General features: G+C 50.4%; 5 protein-coding genes across 5 annotated transcripts; 2 read left to right on the top strand and 3 right to left on the bottom strand.

Moving 5' to 3' along the window:
- Positions 1–363: 363 nt before the first annotated feature.
- On the bottom strand, positions 364–987 carry CIH1-1 (Intracellular hyphae protein 1; the record flags this gene model as incomplete). Its single annotated transcript, XM_037326550.1, has 2 exons — positions 364–810; positions 925–987. 2 exons carry the CDS (start codon positions 985–987, stop codon positions 364–366), a joined length of 510 nt encoding a protein of 169 aa, XP_037175130.1.
- A 3423-nt stretch (positions 988–4410) lies between these two features.
- On the top strand, positions 4411–6054 carry XYLO-1 (putative beta-xylosidase; the record flags this gene model as incomplete). Its single annotated transcript, XM_037326549.1, has 2 exons — positions 4411–4950; positions 4999–6054. The coding sequence occupies 2 exons, from the start codon at positions 4411–4413 to the stop codon at positions 6052–6054; spliced, it is 1596 nt and encodes a 531-aa protein (XP_037175133.1).
- A 1732-nt stretch (positions 6055–7786) lies between these two features.
- psoC-0 (Methyltransferase psoC) lies at positions 7787–8994 on the bottom strand (the record flags this gene model as incomplete). The annotated part of the gene is made up of 5 exons (XM_037326548.1): positions 7787–7911; positions 7983–8285; positions 8337–8573; positions 8634–8717; positions 8982–8994. The coding sequence occupies 5 exons, from the start codon at positions 8992–8994 to the stop codon at positions 7787–7789; spliced, it is 762 nt and encodes a 253-aa protein (XP_037175132.1).
- Positions 8995–9858: 864 nt separating this feature from the next.
- On the top strand, positions 9859–12990 carry FUS7-1 (putative aldehyde dehydrogenase FUS7; the record flags this gene model as incomplete). The annotated part of the gene is made up of 4 exons (XM_037326547.1): positions 9859–9882; positions 9935–10899; positions 10963–11395; positions 12736–12990. The coding sequence occupies 4 exons, from the start codon at positions 9859–9861 to the stop codon at positions 12988–12990; spliced, it is 1677 nt and encodes a 558-aa protein (XP_037175134.1).
- A 2136-nt stretch (positions 12991–15126) lies between these two features.
- CGCA056_v011300 (Uncharacterized protein) lies at positions 15127–17227 on the bottom strand (the record flags this gene model as incomplete). The annotated part of the gene is made up of 3 exons (XM_037326546.1): positions 15127–15770; positions 15822–16154; positions 16297–17227. 3 exons carry the CDS (start codon positions 17225–17227, stop codon positions 15127–15129), a joined length of 1908 nt encoding a protein of 635 aa, XP_037175461.1.
- Between the last annotated feature and the right edge of the window lie 192 nt (positions 17228–17419).

Raw genomic sequence — 17419 nt, 5'->3', positions numbered from 1 at the left:
CAGCCCCCTAAACCAAGGCATAGATAATCATTATTACGCCTGTCTCTTGCACCGAACCTTCGCGTTTCAGTACCTAGTAGCGTCCTAATCGATAGTCTAGTGCAAAAAGCTGAGTAAAGTCTACTCTTTGCATGCATCTCAAGCTCCAGGGCAGTATGCGATGGCCACAACCGGCACTGTAATGAATGAGAAGACAAAATGATTATATCCAGTTCAATTTTCAGCAGTGAGCTACCATCTATGTGACTTCACAGAACCGGACCCATACACTAGGAAATCCCAAGCACGCTATTCCGCACTGATGCCGACAACCGGGTCACCAGACCAAGCCGCCGGAAGGTGTCATCAACCGCAATGACCCGCTTATTCGCAGACGGGGATGTTGATGACCTGGCCCTCCTGGAGGAGGAGGGGGTCGACGCCCTCGTTGGCAGCGAGCAGGGCGTTGACGTCGAGGCCGAGGTCGCCGGCGACGATGAAGAAGGTGTCGCCCTTCTGGATGGTGTAGGTGGCGGGGCCGCCCTCGACGCAGGTGGCGGTGCCGGGCTTGGACAGGCAGGAGGTGTTGTCGGGGTTGCAGATGTGGGTGGGGACCTTGAGGACCTGGCCGAGGAGGATGAGGTTGGGGTTCTCGAGGCTGTTGAGCTTGGCGATGTCGCAGATGCCGGAGCTCAGCTTCTGCGAGATGATGGTGAGGGTGTCGCCGGAGACAACGGTGTAGTCGACGACGGGGCCCTGGGAGCAGGTGGGGGTGGCGGAAGCGGTGGCCGAGGCGGTGCCCGTGGGGGTGACCTGGGTGGGAGTAGCCTGCTGTATAGGTTGTTAGCAAGAATGGTCTTGGGTGCTTGTGTTGTTTGCAGATGTGTGGTGGAAGACAGCTCAAAGCGCTGATCCCGGGGAAATGGCGTCGAGTCGTCTACTTACAGGAAGAGCGGCAACGAGGCCGGCAGCGGCGAGGAGGGTGGTGAAGATGTAAGAGGTCTGCATTTTGAACGATTTGGATGGTATCAAAAAAAGATGATTAAATGGACAGCGAGTGAATTTGGGTAAGTTGAAACGATTGTGTAGCTGGTTTAGCGAAAGACTGGATCGAAGAGCTGGATGCTGATGATGCTTCAGAAAATCTGCTCAACACTGACGATCTCTCATCTACTTATACAACTGATTGCCGCCCCGGCCCCAAGGGGGAAAGGGGAGGAAACCAACAGCTTTGACGCTAGCATGCTAGATTCGGGAGTTGTCAGTTCGAATGGCCTCGGTCAATGTTGTTTGTGGGTCGCAAGGGGCTCAGGGGGGGCTATGCGAGGTTGAGTTCAGATGGGCTGAAGCCATTTCCAGACGGTTGTTGACCCCAAGGGCCTGTCCGCGGGGAACGTGGCCGCAGGGCGAGAGATGCGATGGAACCGCGTTCCTGGCTTGCTGTCGCTGTCACGGCGAGCCGAGCGAAGCTGTCCCCGAGCCACGGCGCTGGGACATCGGCACTCTCGGGCATGATCATGTTCCCAGTAGGGTGAGGTGCTCAAACTCTAATTTCTGGAGATTTCCCCCCTTTTTTGACTCATGTTGGCTGTCAATCTGGGGCCATCCTTGTCGAATCGTCCGGTGTTGTTGGAGAGTTGAGACGACGTTTCTAGAAGCTCAATCTATTCGCACTCTAAAACCCCCCTTTCACTGAGCAGAAACCGTTGCCCCCTTACGCGTTTCTTCTTGGCCACTTCAATTTGACGGTGACGGTCATGTCGATGATGATGCAGTATCTCGGGATACTTGAAAATTCTGCCACGAGAAGTGGAGGACCAAAGTTCAAAAGTCCATTGCAAGAACTCACGTGGCAGAGTTCTCGATTTAGCCGCCAACCTTAGAAGTGGTTGGTCAAAAAAGTTGGTTCTTGTTGGTCTCGACTTACATGTCACCAATATCACGGGACTTAATAGCCGGGGCAATCAAACAAGGTTTGAGCCTCATCAACCTGAGCCCCACCACATCGTCCGAACGCTTCAGTCTCATCTCCAACTGCAATCGGGCTGGACCCGACTCATCATCAGGCTATTCATCAGAAGACGTCATACAATTCCATTCATGATTTCAATTTGGTGAAGGCACATCGTTGCCGTTTCACCGCTTCAAAAATTTGGCCGCCAATTTAATATTCGACATTGGCGAGATGAAGCAACAGAGTCACAATACCTACTTTCAAAAGTCTTGAGTCAACCCGGGGCATTCCTGGTTCGGTTTCGGGCTGGTGAAGCACCTCCGCGTGGGGCTGGGGAAAGGTCCAGAGTCCCACCCAGCACCAAGCCACTCGGGCTGCCAATGACTCCCGAGACTTCCGATCGATTTTGAAGCCTTCCAGAAACAGTGACCCTGAGGCGGTGCCCGCCAATGCCGGGACATCCATCCGAACTGCATCAATACAACGGAGGAGTCTACCAGAATGCAACCTCGTGTTGGCCCCGAAGGGATGACTGACGGACTTGGACGGACCAAAAACGGGCTTGACTTCCAAAATCTGCATCTGTCGCCTTGGTCAGATATTGCTCTATAGTCTGAATTCAAGCATCTGGCTGTTTTCCTTTTGCCATCGAGACTTGGCATTACGCCGTTAATAAGCGTAAGGAGGACCATAGACTTTTTGATCTATTCTGAGGGCATACGCGCGAGCGGCGTCTTCGGCGAGCCAAGCTTCAGTCACATGGATTACTCAACGGGAGATCTTCCAAATTTGAGCAAGCCCGTCCGTATTCGGCAATGTTCCATACTATCTGGCTCAACTGATTTGAGGAGCTTGGATCTGGAGTGGAGATATTTATTGAGAAAGCTGGTGCTTGGAGATGCCAGCTGATTGGGACAAAGTCACAGTCCAATAGCATGATCACTCAAGGGGAAGGGGGTTCATCTCCATCGGGTTGGGGCCGGCGCTTCTCATCAAAACAAAGCGTACGGGCCAGTTTGTGACTTGAGTACAGTTCCGCGGAAACGGACGAAGCCGCGCGGTTTAAGCACATAGTATATGCCCCTATTCTCTTCGGCAGTAGCCATGGGATGCGTGTATATCTCTGCATAGCTGACTTTTGTTCCATAGGATGTTTCGGAGATGATACCCAGGACTGGTGATGCTCGCGTTCCTATTTCGTCTGCAGGACCGCGATTGCGAGCGGATTGCGAGATCTAGCATGAACTTCCCACATGATGTTGCCGTATAACATTACTAAGTCCCGAAACCTTACGCAAAGGCGTAACACCGCTTCACAACCTAAGGTCTACAACAAGTACATCATGGGAGTAGCCAACTGCCAGTTTCAGGAGTTCAATGTTGATAGTTTGTGGAAAGTACCTTATCCGGGGGTATTATAACAGCGGGGTCCAAGCCGGAAGACGGCATAATCGATGCCTTTGATTATGTATGACTCGCTTCCTCATCGACCTTGGAGGGGAATGGCTAGCATGTCAATCACCGGCAACCGGTACCGGAATTAATACCCGACGCGTTTGTTGACCGCTACTCGTTTTGGTGATGGATCTGGATAGCCTCAACATCGTTGCGTTGCACATATAATTACTTACTTAGAGAAACCGCTTCCCTTCAACCTTGTGTAAAGAGCAAAAGCCCTTCAAGTGCGATATGAACTGTATGCAGAGAAAACACTATGTATGTCGATGAAAAATTTTCTCGTACTGTGGTTGTTAACGGCACGGTGCTTACTTCACTGCTGGTTTGGCACACGATACATTTTCTTTCCAGAGAACTCTGGCAATCGTATTTCAGTTCAAGTCCCGTGATATGAAAAGTTGGCTTTCGAGCTGAGTAGTCTATGCCTGTCTTTGAGAAATACAGGATGAGATGTTGAATTTGCCCACAAGATTCACGTCAAGTTTGACTGCGAACACCTGACATTGCTGTTTGACGATACGCGCTATCCATGCGAATAACCTCATGGCGGCTCAGCGGCCGGAGATTTATTTTCTATCCGACATTGAGATCAGCTAGAAAGACGTAGCAGTTTTGGACCATAGGATCATGGCCCGTTGTTTCTCCGCACGAAGCTGGAGACGATCCCCAGATTGGAACATTCCCCGCCTCCGCACTTAAGCGCCCCAGCTCAACCCAACCGACGCCTTGCGCACCAATCACAACTCGATCAGCAACCAGGTTCGGGAGTGAGAAGGGCACTCATTTGTGCGCAAGTGGAAAGACTTGGCAACTGCGTAACTATTCTTTGAACCGGTGGGATGATGTTGCGTCGCGTGGTGGAGTGTACGGACCGCGAACCGCTCGGGAACTCGTCGATGGAGGCAGGAAATGGTTTGATATCAATCTGATCAATATATATAATGCTTCGTACATGATCTCACTTGTTTCGCATGATTGATGGGCAACCGCTAAGGCGCTGATCTCAGTCTACAATCACGATGAAGCTTCTTCAGCTGGCGTCGACCGTCCTCGCCGCCACCATGGCGGTGGCTCAGACTTTCGACAACCCCGTGATCTATGAGGATCTCGCCGACCTCGAAGTCATTCGCGTCGGCGACACCTATTACTACACGGCCTCGACAATGCACTACTCTCCCGGCGCACCCGTTTTGAAAAGTTACGACCTCATCAACTGGGAGTTCATCGGACACTCCGTACCAGAGCTGACTTTCGGCGAGAAGTACTACCTGAACAGCACCGAAAGGGCGTACGTTGGTGGCATCTGGGCAAGCTCTCTGCAGTACCGCGAGAGTAACGGACTGTTCTACTGGTATGGATGCATCGACTTCAGCAAGACATACATCTTCACTGCGTCGGATCCCGCCGGCGAGTGGCAGAGCCACCCGCCGCTGGACGAGTGCTTTTACGATCTTGGAGTTCTTGTCGACGAAGACGATACGATGTACATTGCATATGGAAAGTACAACATCAGCGTTGCTCAGATGTCTGCTGATGGCTTACAACCCGTCCGACAAGAGGTCAGTTGCCGTGTTGTGTTCGATGAGGCTGTTATTAACTGTGTGTAGGTGGTATGGACCGATTCCACGCGCTACTTGGAAGGATCCAGATTCTATCATATCAATGGCAGCTACTACATTTGGGTGACTAAGCCTGCAGACGAGCAGCATGTTTTGAAGGCCGACAACCCTTGGGGCCCGTACACAAACAAAACCGTTCTCGAACGCATGACTTCTCCAATTCCCAACTCAGGAGTACCTCATCAGGGCGGTATTATCGATACTCCCGAAGGCAATTGGTTCTATATGGGCTTCCTTGACGCCTACCCAACTGGGCGCATTCCCGTTCTGGCTCCGCTTTCATGGGACGAAGAGGGCTGGCCTCATATTGTGACTGACGAGGCCGGAGGATGGGGAAAGACTTACCCCTTGCCTGTGACTACAGATAAGACTGTCAACCAAGTCGGAGAAGTTTTGGATAGCTTCGATGGATCTAAACTTGGCCCAGAGTGGGAGTGGAACCACAACCCTGACAACACCGCTTGGGAGCTCGGAGCTGACGGCCTCACACTCCACACGGCGACGGTAACGTACGATCTGTACTCGGCCCGCAACACTCTCACGCACCGCATTCTGGGGCCCAAGAGCAGTGGTACTTTCCGCCTTAACCTAGCCAACATGGCGGATGGGGACATCACTGGCGTCTCCATCTTCAGGGACGAGTCGGCTTACGTTGGTCTTCAAAAACAGGGCGACTCTCTCAAGCTGTTCGCCGTTCATGACATCCTGGCCCCCGAGAGTACAGGGTGGCAGACTACCTCGAATGGCACCGTCGTAGCCACTGCGGAAATTGACCTAACGATGATTGTCACTGGAGCCGGAGATATCTGGTTGAGGGCTACGGCCGATATTACGCCTTCCTTCTGGGTTGCAGAGAACACCAATGCTGCGCAGCTCTCGTATAGCACTGATGGAGAGACCTTTACTCAGCTTGGAGACAGCTGGCATCTCCACAACCGCTGGCAATATTTCATGGCCTTCAGATTCGCGGTGCTGAACTTTGCAACCAAGTCTCTGGGTGGCTCTGTCCTCGTAAAGGAATTCAGCTTGAAGTCGGTTGAGTAAAGCATCGAATTACTTTCAAAGCAGTCGCGAACCGATTGTGTACGTCTCTCTTTCGTTAGATCACCAGGTCACATGGACATATGTTGTAAAATTTATTACTATTCAAATCAGGCTCTTTTCTTGGGAATGAGGCAGTTCCTAAACCAAAATCATCATTTTGTGCATATGCGAACTTTTTGAAGATGTGAACATCCGGACGGAAAGTTTGTCTTTTGAAAATAAGAGCGCGCCAAACGCGATTGAAACTCATACCATGACGTTTTCGTATTGTCCGTGGCTTACCTTATGTATGTGTTGCACGGCAACATGTGACATTAGGAATATTGATTCGTTTTCCAGCAATGACCGGCGTTGTTCGGTGGTGTCGTCTCTGAGAAAGACCAAACGTCTGATGCTGACTGCGGCTAAGATATTCCCTGGGGGAGCTTTCAAATGAAGACTTCATGACGTGACCAACATACAGCCTTCCAAAATCAAACCCTTAGTAGCTCACTCGAACTTTTCTTTTTAGTACGGCTGTCACAGGTTGGTAGCGGAGCATGTCGGGGAATCAAAATGATCTGAAAAGAAAACTCCAAGAGATGCCACATGAACAGAAGCTGACAAGCCTGTAGTCAACGCTGAGCGGCTTCGTGCATGCCTGGTTGGGTATCGCCAACCATACAAACAACGAACTCAAGCCCAACGGACGGGGTGACCGATCTATGCTGTAACGAAGGACAAAAGCTGAGACTGATTTGTGCAAACTCAATTAAATTGCTGTAGAGGCTCCTGCTTTTCTTTTCCGCATATCTCGGATACCTCGCATTTGCCCATTCTCACCTCAACGCAGTCGCTAAGACACCCCATGTTCCAGAATGAGAGGGCCGCTGGGTCCACAACTCATGAAATACGGAATATTGCGGACAGAAAGTCGCCGGACGGTCTGATGGTCTGGTGGTCTTCTATAAAAGTCGCAGTCTGTCTCTCTCACTTTGATTATTCGCTCTTCTCCTCATCAACCATCGCTTCTACAGCTTCTATCCTCCCGATAACTTAAGACCATTCACTTTACGATTCAACATGAGGTCTTCCATGCTTCTTGTTCTCGCTGCCACTTCAGTATTTGGCGCAGCCGTTACTCCTCGTGCGGACACAGAGGTTGACTGGGCTCTCGTCAAGCGCCAAGACCTTTGCTCTACTTGCATTCGCGCCAATGCTTGCAACAACAGCAACAGAGCGTTCTGCGCCGGCCAGGGCTGCTGCGGGTAGAAAGTGGTCCAGGTAAGCTCTATCTTGGGAAGCGAGTTTCGCTACTATTGATGGGCCTCGAATGCTAACAGCATGGTGAAGCACTTTCTCGATGATGGGAGGCGGACCGGGATCAAACTAAGAGTCGCACCCTTCGACTTGTCATGGAAATCTAGACAATGCAATAATACTCAATGTCACGGCATTCTTTCCAAATGTTGAATTCAGCTCATGCTGAAACGTTCATCTGATAGGCTTCAGATGAAGATCGCTGCATATTGACCCCTAATGATCGCCCGAAAACTTTAAATGCGACTCTGCCGTATTGCAGAAACCCTCAGTGCAAGTCTTCAGACCCTGTAGACACATGGCAGGAGACAAAAACCCGGGCTATTCAAGCATTGAGACGATCTTTGTAATAAATTCATGAGAGAATGACACAGTGTAAACCATGGACTGCTTGCGATGTATTAGATTTGGCAGGTAAGTATTACATGGGCTTTCATTGCAGAGGCCTTTGATCACAAGCGACGAATGTGCCAAAAGCTGCCCCTGTCTCGAGCATTTCATGCTCAAAGCGCTCTTCCAAACGATCAAAGATGGACTCTGGGAGTTCAAGGCCCATTGCTATTGAATACTGTTAGTAATTTGTCATTGTCCGGTTGCCATTCTATTCAGACCATTTTATAAACTCGTACCTTTTGCCGCCCCAATGACTGTTGGAATTGTCAATTTAAAAGGTTCGATAGACAATTTTCGAAGGGTTTCGCCCGCAATTCTCTTTCCTGCGGGGATCTCGAGGCGTTGCAGTGTCACGTTCTTTAGCCCGGCCTTGGTGAATGATTCATCAAACTTGGAGCTGAAACGACCTCCCATACCACCCTCTTCGAAAACGGCTTCAAAGAGTTGAAGAACCTCGTTGAATGCAGAGAAATGCTCGGTGCGACCTGCTGAAAGATCCATCTCTTGGATCTGAAGCCAGCCTCCCGGCGCAAGTGTTTCTGAGGTCTAGTTAAGTAAAGCTGCACCATTCCAGCACCATCAAGACCTACCTGCTAGGTTGGAGACTACACGATCCGCACCGGCTTTTCCGCATCCTGGTAGGACGAAACGAACATGAGTGAAGTTGAAGGTTCCGGCTAAGTCAGGTGCTGGCCGTTCACATGCATCTCCGGTCGTGTAGCGAATGTTGCCATCGGGAAATTCAGGGAGGAAGGAAGGCATGTAATCGAAACCGACAAGTTGTGCAGATGGCGCAAGCTCTTGTCTGAGATCTCTCAAAAGGATTCCTAGGTCGACTGATCAGAATGATAATAAGGGGAAATTTGAACCAGGCGGTCGGGACTTACCATCAGCACAGCGGACGTCGAGAACCTTTAGAGACGGATCACTGAGATCTACCGGTGCGAAGACAATCTTGTTATCTAGACAGCCTTGGAATCATTGGTGCTGTTTTCGGAGTCGTTCAATCTCGCGCTTCGTTTCGCGAAGAAGGTATTCTGGGTCATGCTGGTCTGACATGGTGGAGATTTGGTTGCTTTATTGCTTGCTTCACCTTGAAGGCTTGATTTCACATTCCACATCATGCAGCACAAGAGAACACTGTAGTACTTATACATAAATCACTGGAAGGTCTTGTCACGCCTTTTGCCATCAAATTTCAAATCGCTCTGCTAGATCCGCAAGACCGAGCTCACCTGCCGGAAACATTTCGAATACCAGACGAAAAGTCTCCGCGCCCCAGTGTTTGGTCAGATCGTGGCGTCGCAAGCGAGATCTTCAACCTTGTCAGGATCGGGATTAGTTACATTGCCCAGTATAATAATTCAGAAAGGCTTCTGCCGTACCCTGAACTTTAGGTTGCATCGAACAGCCTGAGATTGCCTCTCATACCCAATCTGCCGGGGAACAATATCGATCTTCTAGACAGTCACGTCCCACTTGAGAACATGTGAAGACCCTTGTGGCTACTGAACTGCGATTCCACCATGCATCCGTCATCTTCCAAGTGTCGCCAAAAAATGGTCTTCTGTCGTACCAAAGTCCCCGGTTAAAGAACAGAGCCAAGTCTTTCGAGAAACACGACATTAGGATGACAATGCATCGGCCCAACGCATGGAGTTCGAGTGGTTTCATTTGTTCATGATCCTAGGGAAATTCGTGGTGACACCAGATTTGGGATGGATCAGCATCCTCTAGGGTTCGTCTTATGTGAGATCACAGGGAAAGGTAAGACTCTGGGCGAATCAAGGTCGACGGGCAAAAAGGCGACCAACCACAAGAAGTAACGCTAGCGCAAGTTCAAAAGTCTTCAGCTTATCATCCCTCCACAGTGCCACGCAGTCTTACATCGGAATATGCGCAGCCTGCGGGGTAAAGGTACTTTGGTGTTCCGTAGATAAGTTTCATCGCTGTCGGAACGGAATGTTGTTCCGGCTGACAAGTTGTGTTCTCATAAATGACAACTAAAAGTATGGATTCGCCTAGACTTTTCGATTGACACGTTTTTCTGACCGAGTCTTCTCAAATTTCATCTGATTGTTTTCTCTTCTGGGGGCATCTCAGACTGCAATCATGGCCCCAGCGATTGATATCAAGGTAGAATGAGTATCTTCGTTGTCATAAAGATATTCCAGCTTATGAAATCCAGACCTATCCGGGCAATATTATCAACGGAGAATTTGCACCAACAGCTGAAACCCGGCACTCCATTGACCCTGCAACGGAAGAGCCTCTCTACGAGGTGCCAGTCGCCACCAAGCAACAGCTCGATGACGCAGTTCAACACGCCAGGAAGGCTTTCAAGACGTGGGGCAAGACAACTCATGAGGAGAGGTCAAAGCTTGTGTTGCAGTATGCGGACGCTATTGAAGAAAACAGGGAAAGCCTAGAGAAGCTGCAGACCATGGAGCAGGGCAAGCCTTTGGGCCTAGCTAACTCGGAGATGACCATGACTATAGCTTGGCTGCGTGCTTTTGCAACTATGAAAGTGAAAGACGAGGTTCTCGAGGACAACAACGAGAGAACCATCTACTCGACGTTCCCTCCCCTTGGAGTTTGTGGTGCCATTGTTCCCTGGAACTGGCCAATGCTGTTGGGTTTGGGCAAGGTCGGACCTGCGTTGATGACGGGCAACACAATCATCATGAAGCCGTCACCTTACACGCCGTACTGCGACCTGAAGCTGGGCGAGATCGCAATGTCTATCTTCCCTCCGGGAGTGTTCCAGGTCCTTAGTGGCAACGATGATCTCGGTCCATGGATAACAGCACACCCAGGAATCGACATGATCGCTTTCACCGGATCGATTGCTACGGGGAAGAGAGTCGCGGAGAGCTGCGCCAAAACTCTCAAGAGATGTCTTCTCGAGCTTGGCGGCAACGATGCTGCCATTCTCTGCGAGGATGTTGACATCTCTAAGTGCCTACCCAAGATCGCAACACTTGCCTTTTTGAACTCGGGCCAGATCTGCATGCTAGTGAAGCGAATCTACGTCCACGAAAAGATCTATGATGAGTTCAGAGATGCCATGGTAGAGTTCACTAAAAACAACATCAAGACTGGTGGGGGCTTTGAGCCGGATGTTGTTGTTGGGCCTCTCCAAAACAGCATGCAGTGAGTACCTTATCAATGTTCAAATCTGCCGATTGCAATACCATACTAACGATGATGGACCAGATATGAGCTGGTCAAGAACATGTACGCAGACATCGAAAAGTGCGGTTGGAAAACAGCACTGGAGGGTTCTGTCCGTGAAACCTCCAAAGGCTACTTCATCGAGCCTGCGATCATTGATAATCCACCTGAGGACTCTCGCATCGTCAAAGAAGAGCCGTTTGGACCAATTGTGCCGTTGCTGAAGTGGTCCTCCGAGGAAGATGTAATCGACCGTGCCAACGGCCTTGAAACGGGCCTCGGCGCATCAGTGTGGAGCAAGGATTTGAAGCGCGCTGAGCGGATGGCCCGGTGCCTCAGTGCCGGAAGCGTCTGGGTCAACTCGCATTTTGACGTTGCACCCAATGTTCCCTTCGGAGGTCACAAGGAGAGTGGCATTGGAATGGAATGGGGCATTGAAGGATTCAAGCAATACACCAACACGCGGAGCCTCTGGGTATGGAAAAAAGTGTTCGAGTAAGTGGGTGGCCCCAAATGTGCGGAGGGTTGTGCGCGGTTCCGGATTGAAAGGCGTCTGGTTAAGGACGAACCATTGCAAGGCTTAATCCATCCAGTTTTCTTCTCTTTGGAAGACCGTCGAATGTCCGTCCGTCCGTCTGTCTAAAAAAGTCCTGTTTGTGAATCGAGCCGCGCGGATCGGAGCATAAGTGCAAGGAGCATCGATGTAGCCGCGGCCGACGGCACTGAGAGTTCTAGGCCCAGTGCTGCGGTGACGGGTGTTGAGCTTCAGCGCTCTGTTGCTTCAAGCAGGATTTGCCGAGTCAGGGCGACCTGTTTCCAGGGCTTTGTGGGTCGTCGCAGACACGAGGTGGCCGAAACGAAACCGTGACTTCTCGATAGATGCAACGGCATCAGTTGATTGATACATACGGATTCTCAGTGCATCCGGCTTGTCAGGCAGGTGGTTTGAAGTTCCCATGATATCCAGTGTCCCCAAGTTAGACAGACAATGTTGGTCATTGGATGAACCCTCTATTCGTTGAGCCAAGTCGAGATTGCCAAGAACCGACAGAATTGAGCACCTTACCAAGACTCTGGCAGTTAGCCAAACAGAAACTCGAAGCTAGCGTTCCAAAGTGCTTCTGGACTCTTTCTAAGCATTTGTAACCAGGATTAATCTGAAAATAGTCCTGAGCAAGTTCCAATGGATTGTATCGGCAATATTTGGACTAGGCTTCGAACGTGGTTCGATGTGACGCAGCCGATTTATCCGGAATATCGTCCCTGAAAGCGAGCTCAATTGCAATAACTCTATTCAAAAAGTCCTCCAGGTGACTTGTCTGGGGTAATAACCCAGGTCCGTCTAATCCAGATTAGGAGGCAACAAGAGAGGGCTGAAACGTCACTATTAATCTATTCGGCGCGCATGAAGCAATGCCACACCTCGCTATGTTCATTAAGGTTCTCGCGTCGCTGCAAGCGGGAACCCCGACAACGCTCAGGCCTGAGTGAGCTGATAGTGGAGGGAGCTTTCGCCCAGCCGCCAACGTCCCACAACACCCCTGGGGAGATTCTATTCGCGACGACACAGTCCCTGGAACCGAGGAACCTCGTTTGAGTCAGGGAAATCGCGATCTACCCGAGCGCTGATCAATAGCTTCCCAGGCGACAAAGACAGCATATAAGAAAAGAAGAAGCACCCACCGTATTTCTTGCTCATCATTCAACTCAATCAGCCTCTATCAACCCACTTCACTCATTCCATCAACTCTCACTCTCTTCAATCAACGCTCTCTTCGAGTAAACAAACCAACACACGACACATTCAAAATGCAGTTCCCTACCTTCGCTGTCCTTGCCCTGGCCGCTGTCGCCTCGGCTGCGTCTGTCCCTCGCGCCACCACCTACGAGACCGCCAACTATCTGTCTGTCTGCCAACAGGGCACCAACCTCTTCTGCACTGGCAACACCGGCGTCTGCCAGCGCGGCAAGACTGACACCTTCGATGACAAGGCCACCAAGGACAACGAGGACGCCTGCAAGGGTCTTAAGCGAGGCGACAGCTGCACACAGACCGTCGCCTGCGTCTAAGTGCGAGGGGGAATATGATAGGGGTCAGTTTGGATGGGTCATCATACACAAGCGATTATGTTTGCATCAGAGGCTTGAGCTTTTCAGTCTCACTTTGATTTCACAACTTCATATTCTCAGTACAAACAGAATAAAAACAATGTACAAACAGTCTCAGCAGTACCTTCTATGAATGCATGCCGACTGCTTCCACAGCTATCGCGAAGAACAAATACTAGCTTAGATGGGATTCAACGAACCACTCGATCAATTGAGCCTAGGTTTAGCGAACATCTATCAGATGATTCTTAGAGCGAACAGCTGGTGTGTCGGTGAGGGGCAAAATACACCGCGTCTTTTCTTTCAGAAAGAGAAGACAGGCAACGACAAATATGATATCCAAGCGCAGAACCTAATGGTTCGTCAAGAAAGAGGCAAGACCTAAAAATTGGCATGCGCTGCGGATTTGAAGCCGGAATATGTGTGGTAAGCCGCTTCCATTAGCCCGAATTGTTCCCGGTTTATCGTGTTCTCTAGGCAGCCATCAAAACTCTGGCGTTCTCATCAGCACTTGAAAGGCATTTAGGCAGGCTACACCTCCCGATTTAAAGCTCAATCGGCCCCATCGTTTACAAAGTAAGCTCTCAATGTCGATGTTTGACCTTTCTGAGATGAGGGTCGCGCTGCCTGGGTGCCCAGGGCCCTAGGCAGCCGACTCGACCTTCGACCTCGCCGAGTTGCGGAACGCATTACCTCACAGTTCGCAGTCTCTGGTGGCAGTAATTATATCAAATACAAGAATGCTTCAAAAGACGTTATTCGTAATGGCGTGCCAAACAAGAAACATCATCACCATGCGCAAGCCTCAGGTGGTCCTAGAAGACCTTCTGTCTAGTGCAATTATTGCGGGCCATCACTTTACCGACGAGCGCTTTATTACGAACATGCTCAATCTTGCCAGCAAGCATTACCAGGACGCGCCCAGGATCCAAACAAATTTGTGTTTCGAAAAATTCCCGCAATTGCCAATGGCGATCCGTGAGCAAATCTGGCTCCTCTCCATCCCGGCTCGAACGTTGCACGCCACCGACCACACACGCGAGAGAATAGCCTGGAATCGTCGTCTTCCAATGCCTGCGCCTGCTCTCTCTTGTCGGGAGGCCTGGGCGACATTAAGGCCCCTGATTCACGACATTTACAACAACGGAAGGGTGAAAATGGGCACCGTACACAAAAGACGGGTGGCTTGGATCACCTCTCGTGATATATTGAATGTAGGCCCACCAGGAGGCTATTCTGTTTCACTGCACACGGAATACGGCCCCAAACTGTCTCAGTTTGAACACATCGTGCTTTGTTTAGAGCATATCCAAGAGGGTTTCAGGATGGGCAGCATATCGGACATTTGTGATCAAGGAGATGGCTTCGACTACCATAAGCTTGAGCGGATCGGGATCCTCATCCACGAAGTCGAGATCGTGATACCAATAGGACTGGCATTTCGTGAGCAGTTGTTCGTGTCAAGAGATGACTTTCCCGGATGGACATGCGATTACGAACAGGGCTCAGTATGGGGCTGCAACCATCACTTTCTGGAAGTTGTCGATATGAGGGATAATCGTCGGGTTGAAGAAATCCTCAGCCTACATATTGCATGGGCTACTGGCGGTTGCGCATGGTCTCGCGAGGAGAGGCTGGATCGAGAGACGTGGTGGCAGAAGACAGGTTACTCACAAGCCAAGGAGGCGATGGCAATGATGAAGGCGTTGGAGTTGTGGGACAAAACACCCAACGGCAGAACAGCAAGGTTGCCGTCTCTGGACTATATCAGACAATCTACACTTCCAGAGCTGATACCCACTGTAAAGTTTGTCTTCAAGTTCCCTGGATGTTCGTCGCCTGGCATTACCATGGATCGAGTCAATGTGCTCCGCGGTGAGTGTAGCGACATGTGTCATATCACCAACGGCTTTCCACCGGGGTGGTCTAGTTTTCCCGGACAAGAGGTCCAAAGAGCCTAATCCGTACCTTCGGTTGCGGATTGATCACGGCGAAGGTGGCCTTTCAGGCATCTGGAGGGGCAACGGAAACACTTGGTTGATCAATCTATGCTATACTACTAGGACATTACGGGACAATTTGATTTTCAGTGGCTCGTCAGTTATAGCGATTAACCCCATTTCCTGCGTCATCAAGCCTGGCCACAAACTCCCTTCCGCCGGCGAACCACTCGGCCAATCGTCGTGAGATCTTATCATCGGGCTTGATCACATATTCTGGTATCTCGAGGTTGCCGTTCCGCCACCCTCGCGTGACCTTAGTGATGCTACCTTTTTTTGATCGTTCCTCAAATCTCTTGAAGCCGGTAAGGGAAATGGGACGATAGCCTGAGAGGCTTTCATAGCGCAAGAAGACTGAGGGATGAATCTCCTCTTTGGTCTCACTCATGTCCTTGTCGGCGTTGTCTTCCTTATATCGTCCAGGAGTACGATACTTTGACCCTGACATCTTCATCATGCCAGTGAAGCTGTCAACAATTGTGCCCAAAGCCCATCCATCCTCGGCAACTCCTTTCTTGGAAGCCTTATAAACCCCAGTGAAGTCCAGAACCTTCCAAAAAGGCTGGGTAACCCAATTGGACCCGTAATCTTTGCCACTTCTGAGGTCTTGGATCATTCTCTTTCGCTGCTCAACTTCACGATCGGCCAGGGTAGAGAGTGTATTGTACACTTCGTCATCGTCGAGTTGAAGATAAGGCTTGATTTGGTCACACATCCAAGCGAAGGATATGAGAGCAAGTTCTGCATATGTTAATGACCGCGCAACTACTTTCGAGAGAAGATGAGGCTTACGTTCGAAGTCGGACTCATCACCAGCCAGGATGTTCGGATTACCACCCCCAACGTTGATGTGGACCCCGGGGAACCAAACTTGGATGAGCTCTGAGCTGCTTCCCTTCAACTCATCGTAAACCGCGCGAGCTATGAAGTCTTTCCATGCCTTCGACTTCTCAGCCTCATCAGCCCCCTTTTTCAGAACCCTGACGAATCCTTCCTTTAGCTCCATTATATCTTGGTCGGGTTCCTGGAGGTCAGCCTGGTTCTGTGGAGAGCGGTGCCAAAGGGTTGGGGAAAACGGTTTGCGGTGCTCATCGATAGCCATCGCATGGAACGCATGTTTGATGACTGGATTCAAATTAGCACAATTTCCACATCGCGCACGATCTTCCTACATCCTCCCTTTGGAGTTGGATTGATAGGAGAAGCATGCAGAGTTAGGTGAAGGAGAAAAAGGTCAAAGAGACAGTGAGTGATTGCAAAATCTTACATGGGCTCAAACATGGATTGTGAAATCCTCCGTCGTCAAAGCCCAAGAAAGGCGCAAGTTGTCGAAGTAGCTGCTTCCCCCACTGCGTGTAAGTGATGTCGGGTATACCCAAGCTCCCCACCGTGTCGAAGACCCCGACAACCTGAACGACCCTGGTCCTCTCGGCAGGAATCCTGTGCGGAAGTACATCCCAGTAGGCATTGTTGTATTCGTATTTCCAAGAATCACCATCCTTTGCTGGAACTCCGGTTATCCACTGGCGATACTCTCGAGACTGGCGGAAGTTATAGCTGTCATGGTGTTTTCGGTATAGGGCGTAGAGCTCTGGAAAATCTTGCATCTCCTGAGGCTGAATGATGCCAATGTCGGTGATGAGGCCAGCCACAGAACGAGCCGTGTATGCCCCCCGAGAGAATCCAAAGCAGAATATCTCGTCTTCGGGGGCATAATTGTTGACAATGAAGTTGTACGCTTCAACAACGTCACCAGAGAGACCAACGCCGAAGCCCCCTTGCCGTTCTTTCTCCAAGAAGCTCAGGTCTCCAGTGCCAATTCCAGAGCTGTAATATACGAGCTGTTGGAAGATTCTACCATCTGGGCCTTCGCCAGTTCTGGATATGGAACGGGCCAGTCGGGTCACGTTGGAAGGAATGTTCTTCTCTCCAGTCGTAGATGATTGCCAAGTTCCATCGCAGCAGATGACAATCCGCTTAGGAGCAACATTAGGCAGGATTTTGACTGGGGCTGATTCAGCGATGTGAGTTGCGGTTTGATATGAATAGGCGACTGGTTCTTCTACCGAGCAGATTTCAACAGTATCAGAGCTCTCAAAATATGCTGGTGCTGGTGCAGAAGTGGTGGCTTTTACAGGCGTAGGTTCGACGAACGACTCCCAAAACCCGTATGGGTCGGTATCGGTGGCGAACGACATGCTTAAGGAACAAAACCGAGGCCTATGGGATCGAAGAGAATACTGTCTGAAAGAAAGCCCGAGGTTATCAAGCTGAAGGACCAAAAAGCCAGGACTTTATAGGAGCACGTAAACACACGTAGCTCGACTAGCTGACGTGAGACATAACCACATGATTTCTTGTATTAATGAAGTGTAAATTGAATGTTTCGG

The sequence above is a fragment of the Colletotrichum aenigma genome, assembly GCF_013390185.1.
Source record: "Colletotrichum aenigma strain Cg56 chromosome Unknown KSG_Cg56_contig07, whole genome shotgun sequence".
Taxonomy (NCBI): Eukaryota; Fungi; Ascomycota; class Sordariomycetes; order Glomerellales; family Glomerellaceae; genus Colletotrichum; species Colletotrichum aenigma.
This window is presented reverse-complemented; position numbering and strand designations above follow the sequence as displayed.